At 41.2% G+C, this 18658-nt stretch overlaps 2 protein-coding genes across 3 annotated transcripts in view; one reads left to right on the top strand and one right to left on the bottom strand.

The window, feature by feature from the left end:
• The window catches only part of DEUP1 (deuterosome assembly protein 1), a 41479-nt gene extending 40945 nt beyond the window's left edge, over positions 1 to 534 (top strand). The window contains exon 15 of the mRNA XM_041487134.1: positions 364 to 534. Within this exon, the coding sequence (XP_041343068.1) occupies positions 364 to 534 (171 nt within the window). The remainder of the gene's footprint in view (positions 1 to 363) is intronic.
• A 6588-nt stretch (positions 535 to 7122) lies between these two features.
• The window catches only part of SMCO4 (single-pass membrane protein with coiled-coil domains 4), a 28717-nt gene continuing 17181 nt past the window's right edge, over positions 7123 to 18658 (bottom strand). For both annotated transcript variants that reach the window (XM_041487438.1, XM_041487437.1), the window contains exon 2: positions 7123 to 8204. In XM_041487438.1, the coding sequence (XP_041343372.1) occupies positions 7892 to 8071 (180 nt within the window). In that variant the 5' untranslated portion in view covers positions 8072 to 8204 and the 3' untranslated portion in view covers positions 7123 to 7891. The remainder of the gene's footprint in view (positions 8205 to 18658) is intronic.

Genomic DNA, 18658 nt, shown 5'->3' with positions numbered 1-18658 from the left:
CCTCTGCCTTCGTCTACATTACACAAATAACTAACATAACCTGTAGTTGATAGATTTTGGACGTTCTGCAGCAGCTTAATTCTGTCTAGTGGGATATTTAAATTTTTAATGGCCAAGCTACATCCTAATGCTATGGATATCAGAGATAATCAAACACAACGTTCAGTTCATGTCATTTAGGCACATGGATGCCTTTAAAAATGGATGCCTTTAAAAATGGTGCTTTCTTGAAGCGGTGTAAAGCATTATAGTGTTATTAGCTGCTGTAGGTCAAGATGTTTTTCACATCTAGAATTTGATAATGCAAACACATTGTAGCACTTGCTGGTTTTTCCTAACCATGATTTTCTATTCATTGCTCAGTCTCCCCCTGAGATGTCCTTCTTTGCAACAACAGAAAAGTTCCTTCAAGAGGAAGAGAAACACGCAAGAGAATTTGAAGAACATTTAAATTCACACCTTGAAGAGCTGCAAAGATATTCTGAAAATACTCTAAAAAAATATGCCAGGATGCAGCAAAGCAGACATACTTAAGTCAGTCACACAATTAAGAAAAGCAAACCAAGTGATTACCCATGAGTTTCTCAGAACTAAAATCTGTAACTAGCTGCTTAATGTATTTAGGCGCATTGCCAATAGCATGTATTTGTAACACCAAGTTTTCAAGAAAATCATCATTCTCCTACAGATTTAAGTATATTGTAACTTGACTATCTGACAAAATAAACTCTGAACATATTCTAAAATATACAGGTGGGTTTTGCACAGTTAAATTGTGTGCAGCAGAGACCCTGTTGCATCACTGTAAATTAAGATACTTAATATTCTGTAATGTACAGAGGACTAATAAATGGAATTATTCCCTTGAAATTAGAATCAACTAAGAGAAATTCTCTAGATTGTACAGAAAAATAATAAAGGCCTTTAACCATGTGTCAGCTCCTGGCATGAAAAGCTTATCTATGCTCTGGTGATACTTGGCTGCCCTGGGCCTCTGGAAATGCTGCTCCGTGAGAAGAACATTAAAAGACCAAGCACATATTTTGAAGCCACCCATATTTCCCTTTCACCAGACCTATAGACTTCACCAGGGGCAGAACCTGATCTCAGGCACTCTACAATTTTTAAAATCTGTGTTTAAAAGCTCCTGTTTTGGATTGAAGTTTTGTAACTATGTTGGCTCATTGTTTAATTGTATTGGAACAGTGAGGAAAACCTTAACTTCAGACAACGTGTGATCAGTCTTAGGTAAGGCTCTAAATTCTTTACATTTTCCTACACCATAGGACAACATTATATAACCAAGCAGAGTTAATTCAACTACATGTGCCGAAAATCTGCATAATATTGAGATTCCTTTTATTTGCAATTCACACTGAATTCTATTGCTGTGCAAGCGAAACAGAAATTACAGACACTGTTGATGAACCACCAATTTCAGTGAATGAGATACTGAAGAACTGCTTTCCACCATATACTGCTGCCAACTTCCTGGGAAAATCTGGATAAAAATAATACCAGGCTGTCAAACTGCTCCAGTTTGTGAGTAAAAGAAGTCTCATTAATATTCAGGACCATGGCTAAAATGTAAATTGTTTTTCGATGCTATATTTCCACTAAGACAAAATACACTACATCATACTTACACAAAATACCAAGATTTTAAATACCAGTTTGGCTCAGCTTGCAGTAAAATGAGCAATGAAGATGAGGACATCAAAGAACCTTTTACAGGAAAATTCAGGAAAATTACTAGACTCAGCTGGAGGAGCAAGGACTGAATAAAAAGATGATGGAAGGACATCTGAATAAACTAAATATATACATACCATCAGCTTAGGGAGAGATGCAGTTTTAAAAGAATTAATGAAGAAATTCAGAAACCTCTGAAAATAAAGCTGAATTTTAAGCTGGGAAAGATCTGTATAAGCAAGAAGACAGCAAAATACAGCCTTTCAGAAGAGCAAAATAAATAGCCAGTTAGCCAGTCTTTTGCCACTCTCAGATTCAAACATACAAGATGACAGTCTGCTCCAGATCTTTAAAGAAATGTATGTGTCTGCCTCCTGTTCAGGCATGAGGACACCACTCAGGGTATAGATCTGTGAGATGATGCAGAATGAGTGAACGAAATCATAAAAAAATGGGTAGGATGTTTTTTTTTTCCTAAAGCTTTTTAAGATCTGGGCAAGCTACTAATTTTGGCTAATAAAATACCAGAGTTAGTTTCAGCCTGGCTTTTGTGCAATGCCACATAATAAACTGCCTGTGAGGAGCGCTGAAAACTGTGAAGCACCTGTATCTGAACAGCCTACTTGTTACTGTTATTGCCTGCTCAGAGAGCATTGTGCCACAAATGTGCTGAGACATGATGGGTCAAGGTGCCATTTTTTAAATACCTTCTAACCAGAAAGGTTGTCCTTCTCTTTCTCAATCAAACAGCAAAAGTTGCTCATCTGACAATCCCCGATTTAAATGAGCCCATTGCTACCATAGTACAGCTGGAGCCACGCCACTGGTTTGAATACTTTAGTTGCATTAAAAGGCAGAAGCTCAGCTGAACAGATGAGAGGTTTCTGAAGGAAGATACATCTTCCTGATGTTATCATGCCAGAAAAACTTTTCAAAGAATGGAGATCAGAAATAATAAAGACTGAGATATTACTCATTTCTGGGCAGGGGTTGGACATGGATGTATATTGTTAAAAAAGGAATAATCAGAAGGGTCCAAGGCTATAAATTCCTCAAAACACCAATAAAACTGGAAAAAAAAATATTAATCATTGGGCTCATTTGACAGGACAAGGTGCAATCTTCGGCAGCTGCATATTGGCCAAAAATACAGAAAATGTCTTTTCTACTTTTTGAATGGCAAGGGAATGGAAAATTTTTGTAAGCTGCTGGACTTTGATGATTTTTCAAAGCTGTACTGAAAAGCAATTTTTTGGCTCCCAGTTGAAAGATTTGTTTTAAATACAAAGAACAATGGTTCAGGCTGCCACCAGCTTTTTTTATTTTTTTGGCTGAAGGAAAAACAGAGGTCAAATGCACGCAGTTGCCAACATGTTTCATCAAGATGTAATTTTGAAATAGTTGGTGGCATAAGAGCTGCCAGAGCATTGCTGTCCAATTCACTTCCCAAAACTTTCTCAGAGGGGGCTGAAACAGCAGTTACTGAATACTAAATAGCCATTTAAAAGTGGCTCACATGAAAGCTGAATATTTAGCGCATTTTCTTCCATTTCTTACTCTCTCCTTTTATGTATGGGAAATTAGGAGTATAAGAATGGAAGAGTGTCAGACAGTGGGTACTCTGAGCCAGTGTAGAGAGGAATGCAAACTGCAGCAGCAAAACACAGTGCCAGATGAACCCAAAAACCAACAAACAATCATGGGCACGGCTCTCGGCTTTTCCGATGGGTAAGACTTAAACAACAGCCAATAAATCTGTGCTGTGATCAGAGACAGTACAGGAAGAGCTGAACCCCCCAGTGTCACTGTTCTGGCTTCATTGTAGTGGAACTGGTTCTAATTCCTGGTTTAACAGCGCTATAACAGCGCACAGAATCAAGCCCACCAGCACTTAATAATTCAAAGCTCAACTAAACACCACTGGTGGGAATGAGAAGGAAGATGACAACAGAGACTGCTGAATGCATGAGCCCCAGGTGACTTCACATTTACAGTCTGTCCTGCCAGCCATCAAAGCCTGGATTACACAGCCGGCTCAGGTATGTGCTGAACTCCTCTCACTCCTGCTGCTCTCTGCTCCTGCATCTCCCACAGACTCAACAGCTGGCAGAGTGTGCTGGGGAGAAGGTCCTTAGCTTGTATCATTCCCCTCTGGCTTTACAACCTACAACAACCAGTTACGTCAGTCACAATCTTTTATTTTCTCAGTTTAATTCCATTCAAAACAGCTATCCACTAGATTTTACACACAAACTGCCTTGTGCTAGGAAAATGTGGGTTTTTTCTCCTCACACACAGCTTCTGCTGAGAAAATGCTAGGTTAAGCAGAGTTCATTGGAGTTGGGTAAACCAGTGTGGGAACTGTGCGTTGTTTTTCCCTCGCTGTGGGGATCAGATCTCAAAGTTCTCTGTGTTGGAGTTACTCTTTAATCACATGGACACCTTCAAATCCATAAATAGGCTGTAATTTAATGTACTGCATCTAAGTTTCTGCTAGTGGATTGAGCAATGCCCTAGACTATGATATGCTGCATTCCTGTGTCCCTTCCTAAACCAACAGATCAATCTGTTTCTTTCACCTCTTCCACAGCTACAGGAGTGTTCAAAGCTGTACATGAACCATCTGGGCACTGAACATAAAGCGATCTGAAAAAGATCAGTGCATCTTCTCTGGTGTGTGCGTTTAAACTGAACACCAGTGAATAAGTAAATATTTTCTTGTAGATGGATTGAAACATGAGACCAGGAGCCAATCTCTCCGAGTTCTTAAAATACGTGTAGCTCTTCCTTCAGACCCCAGGCAGTGCCACCGGCTTCTGTCACCTGGCTTTGGGGAGCTGGGGCCATGTGTAACGCAGCTGGGCATTCACCCACTGCAAGAATACTCGACACGATCGCTTTGTTTTCTTAGCACTTCGCAGGCATTTATAAAACTCCATTCAAACCTTGATGTTTAAGTATTGGACTCAGATTTGATTTATGCTTTGAAAAATCAGGTTTTAAAAACTGCTTCTATAACTTGATTTATCAGAAGGAAATGGCAGGTTTTTAATGACTTCACCTGATAATGAGCACTCTTGGAAATCATAAGACACTGCTGAAGAAGTGTCTCAGCATGAGTTTTCTGGAAAATGCTTGTAATAAATCATTCAATTTTGCCCACAAGCTACTGTATGCTGGGAAAAGGTTTGAAACCCTATTTCTAAGACATTTTTGAAGGCAACTGACAGTTGGAGTAATACATACAGTTAAAAAAACAGAGGCACAGTTACACCTTTGGCTGAGAAGCTCACACAAGTTGACATTTGAGCAACCACCATTTATTTATTTCCCCATTATTACTCACTGATTTTTGACAGCTTCTGTCTGCAGAGGCTTCATACCTTTTTTCCAAATCCACATTCTCATATTCAGTACTAGTAAAAGGGAATTTGGTAGAAAATGTCAGAATCCAACCTTATTGTTTACTAGAGAAAAAAATAGTTTGGTTTTTTGAAGTTGAACTGTGAAATCAATTCCAGCTTCTACATAAGGAACCATTCAGAAAGTATAACACTATTTTCCTCTCAATTAGCGCTCAGAGAATTGCACATTTCAGAGAATTGAAATACACATCTTTAATTAGTTATAGGTTCATATTAATAGACATTTTTCTTTGAAAATATTATTATTGTGACCTGAAGAGTTTACAGATGACAAGAGATAAAGGGCGTAAGAAAAAAACAGCAGAAATGTAACATCTCATTAGAAGAGTAATCATAAATGTTATCTAACCCAACTGACCTTTTACCTGTTTACTTGTTATCAGCCAGTTCATCAGTTCATTGCTCTTATGTCACAGACTCAACTCTTGCAGAAAATGAAGGTGGGGCAAAACCGCACAAGGACTCTGAACAATTTCAGGGAAGGCTCTCTGAATTATAAAATCATTGCCTGGGCTCATAAAAAAGCCCTGCAGGTAGAAGGAACTGAAATAAGCCACCACTCAGAGATGGGAAAGTCACAAGAACTTCATTAGAGCCATCACAAAGTATTACAGAACAAGAAGGGTCAGAAATCCCTGGTTAAGAATCTATGGAAGAGGACAATGAGGAGGAATCTGTGCAAGAGGTTATCAAAAACTGCACTTCTATTCTAGACACCCAAGACACCAAGTACCCTGCAGGACATGCATATTTAAATTGCACACACTTTTGGTCACTTGCTCAGGCACAAATTTTATTCAAGCTGAACAGCTCAGTTAAAAAAGGTGCAAACTACCAGAGCTCCACTGCAGCCATCCCTGACTGAGGATAAAATAAAAATAGGACAAGGATTTGGTGCCTAGGAGAACAGAAACAGCTGGGAGATGACAGACTAAGCAATTACCGTTACAGATTCATCATTTCAGAGCTCCCCAGTTGAAGGAAATGGTTGTCAGTGCAAAGCACAGATAATTTCAGTGTCAGCACACGGCCCGCTGAGCACAGGGGTTTGCCAGCAGACTTCCCGCTGGCCGCTCTGTGGGTAAACGCTCTTGCAGTCAGACCACGCCGGCCACGCTGTCTGCGCCGTTCGTGGTGCACATATCCCAGCTATGATGCAAGCTGCGGGGGGGAACAACCTCACAGTACATCCAAACTCTTTCTTTAGGTTCTAGTAAACTTTGTATTTCAGAAACATCTCAGTCTTCAGGGCCAGTTTTATTCTAGACACTCCCAACAGCAGTAGCACCGCGTCAGGAGCCACAGCCACCCTCGCACCATCAGGTATCTGCATCATTCCCAGTGGAGACGGTTTATAGCCAGCCATAGGCTCACCCTGCTGTGGGAACATGGGCCTTAGGGAAAAGTACACTGCAAGGACCTGGATTTTCTCACCTGAAGTGGTTTTTTTTTGTAAAGCAACTCTGGCTGGCAGCAGCATTCTGCACAGGAGCAGTTCATGGGGGTGTTGCAGGAAACACAGCCCCCTCTTTCATTGGCACCTCAGTGAAGAGTCCCACTGAGTTCACTGGGACTATGCCTGAGCCAAAAGACTACACGAGGGAAAGACTCAAGGGATCTTTAACTTTCAGCACGGAAATATTTGCTGCCATGCACCAGTGCACCGTAGCATCAACATTCCTCCTTGCTTGGCCTGCATTTAAGCAGCAGTGAAGAGTTCTCAATCTCCTTCCCCAAATTCTTCTGAAGGTTAATGCCTATTGAGTGCCTTAAAATACTTGGATGAGAAAGGGCTGTAGTAGAATACAGGGTCATTGAGGCATTTTGATGAGAATTTGTAGCTTAATTTCCTAAAATTAAACTGCCCAAGCTGCGCTCACAGGTTCCTTCCAATGAGGGGACAGGGGCATGCCACAGGACAGCAGCTCACTTCAGCAAACAGGTCAGAGACCAAAGTTACACTGTTACTTCTCCCTTCTTAATAAAAGAAATAATCAACATTTTGTATGCAAAACCACCTTTTTATTGCCACTTACACAGCTTCAAATATTGAACATTCAGATAAGCAACTATCTGTGTTTATGTAGTTTATTATTAGTTACTTCACCATAACCTGGCAGAATCTTCCTGTCCAAATTCTGTAAGATTCCATCCAGCAGGTCCTGAAGTATTCACTTTGCATGCTGGCATCTCACACCAAAAAGAAATTCTTTTTGAGTGAATTATATAGTGGTTGATGAAAAAATTATTACACAATGTAGGCTCTCACAATGTCACATTTTTTTTGCAAAATAATTTGAAGATTCCAAGTAAGACTTCTTTTATTCAAAAAATAAATATATCCTTTCTGAATCAAAGCACTTCATATGACATTAAGTACAAAGAAGAAATGTACTTCTTTGGAAATTCTGAAATAGACATACAAGAGCTCATGGGAGCAACATTATCTGTAACAGTGATAAAAGCTGAAAGCTGATTTTTACAAATTTATAGCAGAACACGATTTCCTTTTACAATATAGAGCTTCAAACAGCTTTAAGAAAAACACCATTTTTAAAAGTCTGAAAGGCACATAACTGGACCATAAAACGTACTGGCACATTCACTAATACGTTTTATGTTACATTCCTAAAGAGAATCTGTGGGACTCTAGCCAAGAGAAAGACTGAAAATACCAGCAAGATCCTTTGCAAAGTACTAAAAGAGTGGCAGAGAGTTCCTTTTGGCTCTTGGTAAAATTAATATCCCAAAGCTAGAGAGTCTGAAAAGCTGCATCATTCGGTTGTATTGGGCCGAGTCGCTACATAAACAAACACAACAATCAGCAGTACTACGACAGCCAGTGTGGGAAGCACCACGGTGGTGATCTGCTGCCGGGCCTCTTGCATTGCCTGTTTTCTCTCCTTTTTATCTTTGGAGGTCTCTTTTTTGGGTTTTCCTCTAAGCTGCCTCATTCTCCTCTTTGGATCTTTTTTCTTGCTGAAATGTGGGACCAAAGGGAGTGGAACAGCAGAAGATTGTTCAAGGTCTTTTGAAACAAGAGGCTGAAGAATTCCTTTTCTGCTGAGTGGCTGGCTGTGCAAGAAACTGCAAAAGAAAGAAAACAATTCTTTTGAGTAAGATCTACACATATTCCAGTCATTAAAAACATTTGCACCTCCACTTGGTAAGTCTTTCATCCAATGGACACCAATGCAGTTTCTTTCAAGGAAACAGGATCATGGAGTTCAGCTCATCCACACAACTCTTTCCCCATAAAAACCAGAGCAGTTCATCATGGTGTGTATCAGTCCAAGAACCCTGAACTTCTATTGTATTCTGTTAAGCCAGAAACAAAGCCCAGCACAATATATTTTATCCTCCAAGGCAAACAAGGTAATACAGCTAAAGACTTAATGAAAATAATCTGAATTAGTCTTGCATCAACACAGGGTTCCAGCTGCCCTTGGAGGAGGCTCCCTGCTCAGGGGCTGTGGCTCCCACAAACCTGCAGAACAAGGAGGGGCAAGCACGCACCCTGCCACAAGCATTCATCATCCACAACAGGTATTTATTGGCATAAAGGGTACTCCAACAGGAAGAAATGGGGAGAAAAAGCTGCTTAATTTAATACTTCTGGTTCTGCTGCCACACAACAAAGTCTAAATCATAACGTGACTCAGTGCTGTCACTCTTGTTGCAGCTGTCATTGACAATTGAAAACAAGCCCAAGGCATAACAAGTCTGCTAACCACTGGTGTAGAGAAGCAGTCATCAATAAAGTAGAAGGTAGGTATTCTGAAGCATCTCCTAGACAATTTTTAAATACAGTAGTATCTACAAAGTGAGATTAACAAAAACACAGCATGGTATGAAAGCCTCTCTGAAACGAGAGCTAGTAGGGGCTTAGTATTTCCATGCCCAATTTTTTTTTTTTGCCCCTGAGCTGCCTGGAGCTTGCAATTCCCTGGCTGCACAGTGAAGGTGGATGCCAGCCATTCGTTACATTCTTCTCCACCACATCCTCCAGTTCTGCCATGGCACAACAGCTGGACACAGGCCACACATAAATAAACACAGATTTGGAGGGTAATAATTACTGGTATCAAATACTGAGTTGAATTGAAGCAAATTATGAACTCAGATTTTTCCATCACTCTAATATACTCAGAATAAAACGTATGTAGAAATTAGTGGGTTACTGCAACTTCCTCTTTTCTTTCCCTCTTTTTTATATCAAAATGTAAAGATGATTTTAAGTTGCTGCTGTAGGTGAGTAGCATATGTCAACAAGCAAAGGTGCAAAGCTCAGTTCACCCCAGACACGATTTCCTCTTGATGTGTCATCTCTGGTTGATGCTACAGCTTCTCTTATGACTACTTTTTCGAAAAACAAGAGGTTTTGCTGAGAGTGAGATGCTTTCTTTTGGTGTTGCCACTCAATCTCATTCATCAGCCTCATCACAAAAGCAAAACGGAACTAAAAACACTCACAAAACAAGAATCCTCACCTAGAGGTTATGTGCAGCTACCAAGGACTTTTCATCCTTTCACACAGGTAACAACCTGCCTGCTGTGAATCTCATCCAGGCAATTACTTTGCATCATTTAAGGTAGAATGTGGAATAACTCTGCTAAACTTGGACTCATAGAAGTGACCAGACTATCACAGCAAGCCTGTGGTACTAGAAAACCAGCAACAAGGCAAAGAATCAATACTTCAAGCTTTATATGGTCCATCCTGGATGCAATCCAAACAAATAAACAAAACCAACACAACCATAAAAATTCCATTCCCAACAAAAAAAAAAAAAAAGGCTCCAGCATGACGAAATCTCAGTGTTCAGCTGGATTCATCAATTCTATATCCCCTGCCTATACATCTTTCAGGAAGTTGTTTTCTGATCATAAACTTAGCAAATTCAGCTTGCAGTCTGAGGCAAACCCTTCATTTCAGTTTTGATAGAGCACAAAAGGGGAATTTTGGTGCTTAGGATATTTTTCAAAAGAGGAAACAATAAAATTCAAGTCTTAAAAATAATCAATTCCTTCTGCACGATACAGCATTAGAATCAAAATACGTAACAGATTTAGAGACCAGGAGTGGTCAATGAACTTCAGGATGCGGAAGTAAGCAGGAATTGGATGGAGCAACTACACACAACACTCTGTTCCCATCTTTTAATCAAATGGGCTATGTAATTTCTAAACTTCCATAAATTTCTTCTCAGCAAATCTTCAACATTCCCTGACTCAGGGAGGAACTTTTGATATACACCACCTGTAAGCCATGAGTTTCTGGTTTGGTAGTGTTTTTATCACTTCCCTGACTAACTTCTGAATGTCCTCTGGGGCAACACAAATTTTTTACCCCTTCCATTTCCATTCCCTCTCCTGCTCTGCTCACAAGATTTATTACCAAACTCCAGAAAAATTACTATGCAAAATAAAGTTTTACATTTGTCCTTTGGGATAATTAGCCAACCAGAGCATTTCAGGCTGTATTTTGGTATTATTTTCTGGTTCCACTGTTAATGTATGTCTGTGGGTTTTGTATCCGGATTACCCACAAGACCTAAGAAGTGATGGATGGTAAAAGCCTCTGGAACTTTCTGTGTACCACAGTAACAAAGAGGAGTTGCCATGAAACCAATCTCTCTAACAATAAATGTATGCCTTGCTCTGTGCAGTATCACTTACAACCCCGACACTAAAAACATCAGGATGGTTTTTTTAAGTCTCTTTTGAATGAATATTTCATTCTGAAGCAGAATTACACCAAGTTAATTACATACACTGGATAACATCTGACAGCTTAGAACAGAAAACCTTCCCGCAAACGTCAGCACCACTTGAATTGCAAGCTGACACTCTCCAGTTTGGGAAGCTGGCATCAATCTCCAAACACGTCTCCAGTAGGCTGTGTTACTTGTCTTTGCTACTGGCAGAGATGGACTCATAGAGAAACTGACCCAGAGTTTTCAGAGAAATGAGCCTTAGGGGTCATCTTAACTGAACCATAAAATGGAAGTGGTGAATCTCTGCAAGCTGCTGCCAGGGTCCTGCTGCCACCAGGTGCCCAGCCATGACTGCCAGGATTGGACAGTTGCTGCAAGAGACAACACTTTCCCACAGGAAAAGTCCAGGATGTTGTAAATTCTGTTATGTTCATCCTGGAATGAAACAGCCCTGAAAAAAACAGTGCTCAGCTGGATACGAATTAACTCTACAGCCCATGTTGTACAAGCACATTCTGAGTGCTTTACACTGTCAAGCCTCTCACCAGCCCCCAGGGCCTTCACTGACTACTAAAAATTATGGGAAGAAAGAAAGAGATCCATAAAGCACATCAACACAGTGACAGGGGCAGGATTACAACATTAGGGTCTTGGTCCCTGTGGCATGCACAGTCCATGAGAACAAATTATCTGACATTACTGAGCTACATCCTCCCTCAGCCAGTAACCACCCTGCTTGCGCTCTGCGGAGGCTGAATGCCAGTGAAGAGAGGAAGGAAATAATACAGCATTGGGATGGGTGTAATTAACAGTCTCATTAGCACTGCTCATTTAAAACATCTCAGAGCAAGCCACTATCAAAAGGTCAATGAGAAAGTGTTGTCCCACAGGTACTTCAGGCTTGTGCAAACTCGAACCTTGCTGCCGAAGAACTGGAAGCTCACCTTTCCTCCTCAGACAGAAGCTGAGTCTCCTTTCCACGCCAGTCTCCCCGGAACAGGGGAGGGCTCTCTGCCACAGGCTGCACACATCCCATCCTCCTAAGGCTACTTCCCATCAGTATTAACTGCTCAACTGGCCCAAACATCTGGCAAAGGGGAAAGTGATCACCAAACTGGTTCAATTACTGCCTTAATTGGAAGCCTAGCAACTCCCTCAGCTGGGACACAAGCAGAACATCAACAGAAGGGATTACACTCTAGCAAAAGTGGCATACCTGTAGTCCACAACACTAAGACAGCAGCCTGCCACTAGCCAGACATGGTAACTTCACCTTATTTCTATCAATTTTGAAATTTAAAATTCAATAATAAAATTGCATGGAGTGATGAGGTTATTTTTAAGTTCACTATAGCAAAGTTTCCCCCAGAAGCAGAAACCTGCTGGCTAGAAAGAAACAATTGCCTATTGCCACGTCAAGAAAATGAGTGTTGAGTTGGTAAAGTTGTTTGAAATGCCTATCTCACAAAGCCTACCCCAGCTTGATACTGAAGAGCTAAGGTTTCCAGGAGAAAAAACAGTAAAAAAATTCAGGCTACTGAGGAGAAACCTAAAGACAACATTCTTCATCGTTCCTCATTCTTCAACGTAATACAAATTCACTAACTTAGTATTCTGGGTTGCCTACTAGAGCAATTACATGCCTCTTTGCCCATCATCAGCATTGCTTTTTATATACAAAAGTGTTCTTCATTCTGTCATCTGGGTTAAGTTACTCTGCACTGTCTCCACAGAGCTAATGTCAAAACCTAAAAACATGAACTGCTGGACTGAGTCACTGAAGTCACTCATACCAATGCTGGAGTATTTGACAGCTTCTTAGACCAAGTCAATTGTGGCTAAGCAGGGACAATTTTATACCAGAATGCTGTAGTGGAACCTGACTGATATCCTTCAAAATATACCAACAATCTTCCAACCACATCTATGCCAGTCTGTCATCTCCTTTTTTTGGTAAAATTAACCCTGAGCTTCAGTAATCTGCAGTTAAAAGCTCCTCACACCACACAAGGCTATTCCTGCAAGTCTTGAATGGCAGCCTCAGCTCAGGCTAGACCACTGCTTCTGGAGTATTCCAAATTTGCATATGCAACACGTGCACAAAAGATTTTGTTTATCCGCACTTGGAGTAATTGCATGTCTTGATGTCTAAAGAACTTATTATCACCAACCTTACAGCATGAATGTATTAACCATGTTAAACTGACTAATTTTTCTCAAAATCCAAAATCACAAGTGTATGCAAGCCAATTTGGCTCAACCTGGCTTCATGATCCTGCTACCAACACTGCAACATTCCTGGAACAGCAAAACAACTTGAAATTCAAAAAAGTAATCCGACAGGAATTAATTTTTATAATTTAAATTTTCCCTTAGGGGTATGGATCTTACTGAGACATTAAAAATAAAATCAAACAACAAACCAGCACACGATATGGACACACAGTATTCAGACTGCCTGCCAGCAGTTGGAAAAAAGGACACAAGACATCTAAGCAGACAATACTGTTCAGATTATTTGAGCATTAAAAAGCCCCCAGACCAGTAGCTCCCAATCACCAAGACACACCAGCATCACGAGTTGAGAAGAAGCCAAACCAACAGACTTATCAGCTTGTTACTTATGTTTGCCGCTGGGCTGATTACTTCCAGGATCATGCAGCCAGAGCTGCCACATGGAGGCTGGAAGAACCATTGGGCCCAAGAGCTGGAAAGAGGAGGTAGGGACCCTGCTCCAAGGGCAAGAGGAAGCCTGGCCAGCAGGGAACCACTGCTCAGCACTGTGTGGTCACTAAAACAAGAGCACTGCCTATCCTCATGACAAAGACATCCCTCCCACCAGAGAAACAGGATCGTTCCTTGAGTGCTGTCGTAGCCCCAGGCCATGGCACAGCGTCCTCTCCTTGCACAGTCCCAGCAGAATGGACACAGGGGCTCTGTGCAGCCAGAGCAGCAGTGCAGGGCCTCCTGCACACAAAGCTTTAATCCACCTTGCCTATGGAACTTCAGCTCCCTGCAGTGGAGGTGGTGACCACTGCAAAGGGACAGCAGCTTCTGACAGAGAAGAAGGAACCCTGACGTGCTGCCCCACCCAGCATGGGGAGCCCAAACCCCACAAGTTAGCTGAAGTAATATCATTCTTTTTTCCATCCTTAACAAAAGTGGGGTCTAAGCAATAGAGATGCTTTATTTCCTAGCTTTGAAACCAGGCAAATGTTTTGGGGTTTTTTAATGAATGACTGAACTGCATGTAATACTGTTACACAAACTTGTTCTATTTACTAAAGGACAAGTCTTATATTAGGCTACCCCACAGAAGCACAGAATCACACAATCAGCTGGATTGGAAAAAGCCTCTGAGATGATCAAGTCCAACCTGTGACCAGACATCACCATGTCAAATAGACCATAGCACTAAGTGCCTCATCCAGTCTTAAATACCTCCAGAGACACTGACTCCACCTCCTTGGGCAGCCCATTCTAATGTCTGATCACCCTTTCTGTGAAGAAACTCTTCCTACTGTCCAACCTGAACCTCTCCTGATGTCCTCTTGTCCTATCACTGGTTGTCTGAGAGAAGACTACTACCTCTTTTCAGGTAGTTGTAGAGAGTGAAAATGTCACCCCTGAGCCTCCTCTTCTCCAGGCTTCTTCTCCATGAAACACAGACTTATTTTTTTATCATTACTTCAGAACTGATTTTACCTTGAGGTGACATACCACATTTTGGATGGGAAATTTTCCTTCCTGAAACTCTAAGGTCTGGCCATTGCAGGAGAGCATCACTTTCTAAGGTAATTTGGCCAGATTAGACACGCAGCTAAATGGGAATTTTGAAAACTATTTCAGAAGGAGTCTGGAACAGATGTACAAGGAGGAATACTGGTGCATGGAGCTCTAGATGAGGTCTCCAGATAGTACAATTCTGTACACAGCCTTTCCATCCACCAAGGTCCAACTCTATTTTACTTCACATTTTAGTTCTGGCAGATATGTAAAAAGTAACAACCCTTCCATCTTCTCTGGAGAACATGTTCATCACCCAGTGTGGCTGTTACCCGGGTAGAACATGCAGCAGCCGTGCAAGTTCTTGGACCAGTTTGGAATTCATCTCCCCCACAGAGACAGAAGCTAAACCTGCCCAGGTTTACACCTGTGTCAGACCCATTAGGCACCTGGTGCCTTGCAAGCTTGACTCTTTGGAGGAAGCATTTTGGGGAGAATAAAAGGCAAAAAAGCTTGACTTTAACAGTTTTTAGGCAACTGCAGTGGTAAATGTCCAGCAGTATTTCCATCACACTCAAGCACAATTATTACACTTCATTTTTAACACTGAAAGTAAAATTATATATATTTTTTTTAAATCTTGTTTTATGTAATCACTTTTGTGAGTGACAGAGCAAAGATTTGCCAATTTAACTATGAGTTCTGAACCCTAAAGACTGGGCCTGCCCAAAGGATTAGTAAAACCCTTCAATCCTAGTCACATCCTCCATCCCTCTCCCAAACCTCCCCAGACAACCCACTGTGAGCAACACAAAAGTGGTTCCATGACAAAGTGAATATTCCAGCTACAGGAGATCTTCTTATGGTACTGGAACACAGTTCTGTGCAACCACTAAAGAGGGGAACTTTAAAAAACCCCAATTTTCAATTTGTACAAGCCATCCCCTAATAAAGCAAGCAATGACTGCAGCAACAGCCAAAAAAATAAAAAACTTTCCTTCTCCATGATCAAAACGCTCTGGGTCAGGCATTCCTTCTAAACTGAAGCTGCACAGCAGAATTGATGCATACCTGAAGATAATGCTTGCAATGCTAAATTTGGGATCCTGTCTTTCAGTGACACTGTCATGATTTCAAAGTCTGCTAAAAATGAAGAAAAGCATTAAGAGAAAAATTTTTGCTCTGTGAAAAATGGATTTTCACATTACAGCATGAGGCCAATTCTTAATATCATAAAAATTTACCTCAGTCTATTTGACTGTAGCAAGGAATTACAATTAGCAAATAAAAAGAACCCTGTTTTCAAGGGTGAAAGCTTTTAATTATACACCGAGCAATATGGAACTATTAAGATTCTGTTTGAAGTCAGTTTAACATTATTTTTTAGTGAGAGGTGGTGGCTTTTTTTCTAAAGCTGAATTGACCCATCATTACAGCAACATCACATTTACTGTAAATGCAGCTTTGAGAGTCTCCAAACTATTCACAGCATTTGGAAAATGAAAGCCATCACTGAATGCTGCCAGAAAGTCAGAGAGAGCAAGGCCACCGAAGCAGAAAGCTATTTCTGTATGATTCACACCATTCTAAGGACTTGGGTAGAGCAAGCAATCTCCATTAGAAACAAAGAGCTGTGGATCTCTGCATTTGGGAGGCATTGTTAAACAGAGGCCAGGTGACCTGCAGTGCCATCCTATCTGCCCTGAATGCAGCAAAGAAACCGAGCAGAATGCAATTAAAACGAAATAAATAAATAGGCGAGTTCTTCTGTACCATGAACAGGTGGATAAATAACCCGTATTTTTCCTGGTAGAGAACCAACATCTAGCCAACTTTTCTAACAGGCAGTCCAATGAAGAAATACAACTAATGTTTACTTAAAACACAAGAAAAATAAACATGTAATTTCTGCCACTCCATGAATTAAATTCCTAGGGGGGGCTGTAAAAGAAGAGTTTGGCATTCTGCATCTCCACAGCTACAGATGATCTTGCACATAAATGCAGTAAACCACAACATCTAGCATATGACTTGGTATTATGTGTTTGCTCAGCTGTTTTCATAAAAGGTAATTTTCTCAGCTGTTCCTGACAAGGTTCCTTTGAATACAAAACATTTATCTTTCCAGTGTATTTACATAAATTCAGTCAGTTTGTAAACAGCTACACTAAATAAATAATAACCTAGTCACTGGTATCAGAGCTCCTCAAAATTTAAGGCTTCTTTCCCAGACTAACCTTTGGCATCTTCCAGAAGGGGCAGCAACAGGAGTCTGGTGTGAAAGCAATGTTTCTGTTTTCCAGTTCAGCTGTGTCGGCGCACCCCGATCTCGAGTGTCACTGCCCACACCTCAAGCTGAACTGTCACCAGAGGGTAGCAGCGCTCATCTTCTGACATGACAACGACCTGGATGGGAAACACACTTTTCCTACATGAGGTCTGGTTGGTGCTTCCCCTGTTCAAACTAAGGGGCTCCCAACACAGTCACTCTGTGAGACAGCATCACTGTAAACGCCTTTGAGACAGAGCCCCAAGGCGTGTGCCAGGCACAATGGCAGCAAGTCCGAAGCCTGATCTTACAGTTCTGCAATGCAAACAGGAGAGCTGATGGACTGTCGCTGCTTTTCATTACAATTCTACTGTCTTTAAAACTTTGGCACCAAAAATTCAGTGCAGGCTAAAGATTAGCAGGCAGAAAAATCCTTGTCCACAGCAAGCAAGGATGGAATGTTAAATCTAAATCCACAGAAAACACAGAGGCAAGAGCTGAGCCTGGGCGGCAGGTGTGTGTGTGTGTGTGTGTGTGTGTGCACCTGTGTGTGCACTGGAGAGGGGAAGGATGCAGCGTGACTGACAGAAGAGAAAAGCTGGAAGAACAGTCCGAGACAGCACAAATCTAGAGCATCCAGAAATGTGTACTTCCTGACCACAAGACAATCTGTGTATGCTGGATCAGAACTATTTGTGAAACAGTTTGCTTCTTTGGAATGCACAAAGGGAAATCTCGCTCTTCCAGCTCAAACATACAGAACTATCTGGCACAGGAATATGCAAGATGGATGTGCATGCACATGGGCTCCTGAAATCCTCCAGACAGTCCCACAGCGGAAAATGGACAGCACTGCACTGACAAAAGCACTTACCATTTTATTCCATACAGTATCTTAGAGGTATTCACAGATTTAAAGCAAGCCTGATGCAATGTCAGAACACACTGAATGAGGGATTCAGATCTCAAACTCATCATCCCCTTTGGGGCTTGTCTGAAGTTCTGGTTTTTCAAGCTTTTCTTGGCACGGATAGTTTTTCAGTAGGAGGCTGAGGAAAGACTGCTGGCAACATGCCTGTCTCTCCCTGCTTCCACATGTGACAGGGACAGACTGCATGACACTAGAGAGTAACTAAATCACACAGAAATCAACCCAAATACAATCTATGAAGTGGGTACCTGTTACTCCTCTCCTTACTTGCTTTCTAAGCTTTATTTTAGAGCTTATGCAGTTCTGCCATTTGGCAGATTTCATTCCCACCTCTGCTGCTTTCTACACGCTCATTTCATCTGGATAATCAAGTGATCAATGAATGAAATAAAAGCCTCCACCTTACACTGGACGAGCACTACAGTTTTAGGCTAGAGCTCTTCCTCCAGCAGCCAGAAATCCACACCTTTCCCAAATTCCTTTCAGTTACAGAAATGTTCTCAACATCAGTGTGAAAACAATGCAATCAGAACACCTTTTTTTTTGAAGAGGGGTGGGGGGAGGAAAGATAAGAACTGAGATTTGCAACACAGGATGGGTGGGGAAGTTTTTCTTCCTACTACTGGTCTCAGTAAAATCTCATTCTGTTTACTTCCCAGCTTAAACCTGAAGTCTTATTACATTTCACTAAACAATCCCACATTATAATAAAGCAGTAGGCTTTCCTGCCATGATTGATAGACTCTTCGCAATTATTTAAGGGGAAGGCACATAATTACATACAGCTGGATTAGGCTGATCAAATCCCTGTTAGTGTCTGTCAATATACACATAATAAGACAGTGTGACATTAATGTAAACTAATTTAAATGCAGAAAGTTTAATTAAGACTTAATAT

Source organism: Pyrgilauda ruficollis, unplaced genomic scaffold (genome assembly GCF_017590135.1).
Source record: "Pyrgilauda ruficollis isolate IOZ18807 unplaced genomic scaffold, ASM1759013v1 scaffold8, whole genome shotgun sequence".
Classification (NCBI taxonomy): Eukaryota; Metazoa; Chordata; class Aves; order Passeriformes; family Passeridae; genus Pyrgilauda; species Pyrgilauda ruficollis.
Note: the sequence above shows the minus strand (reverse complement) of the source record. Positions and strands in the feature narration are given on the sequence as shown.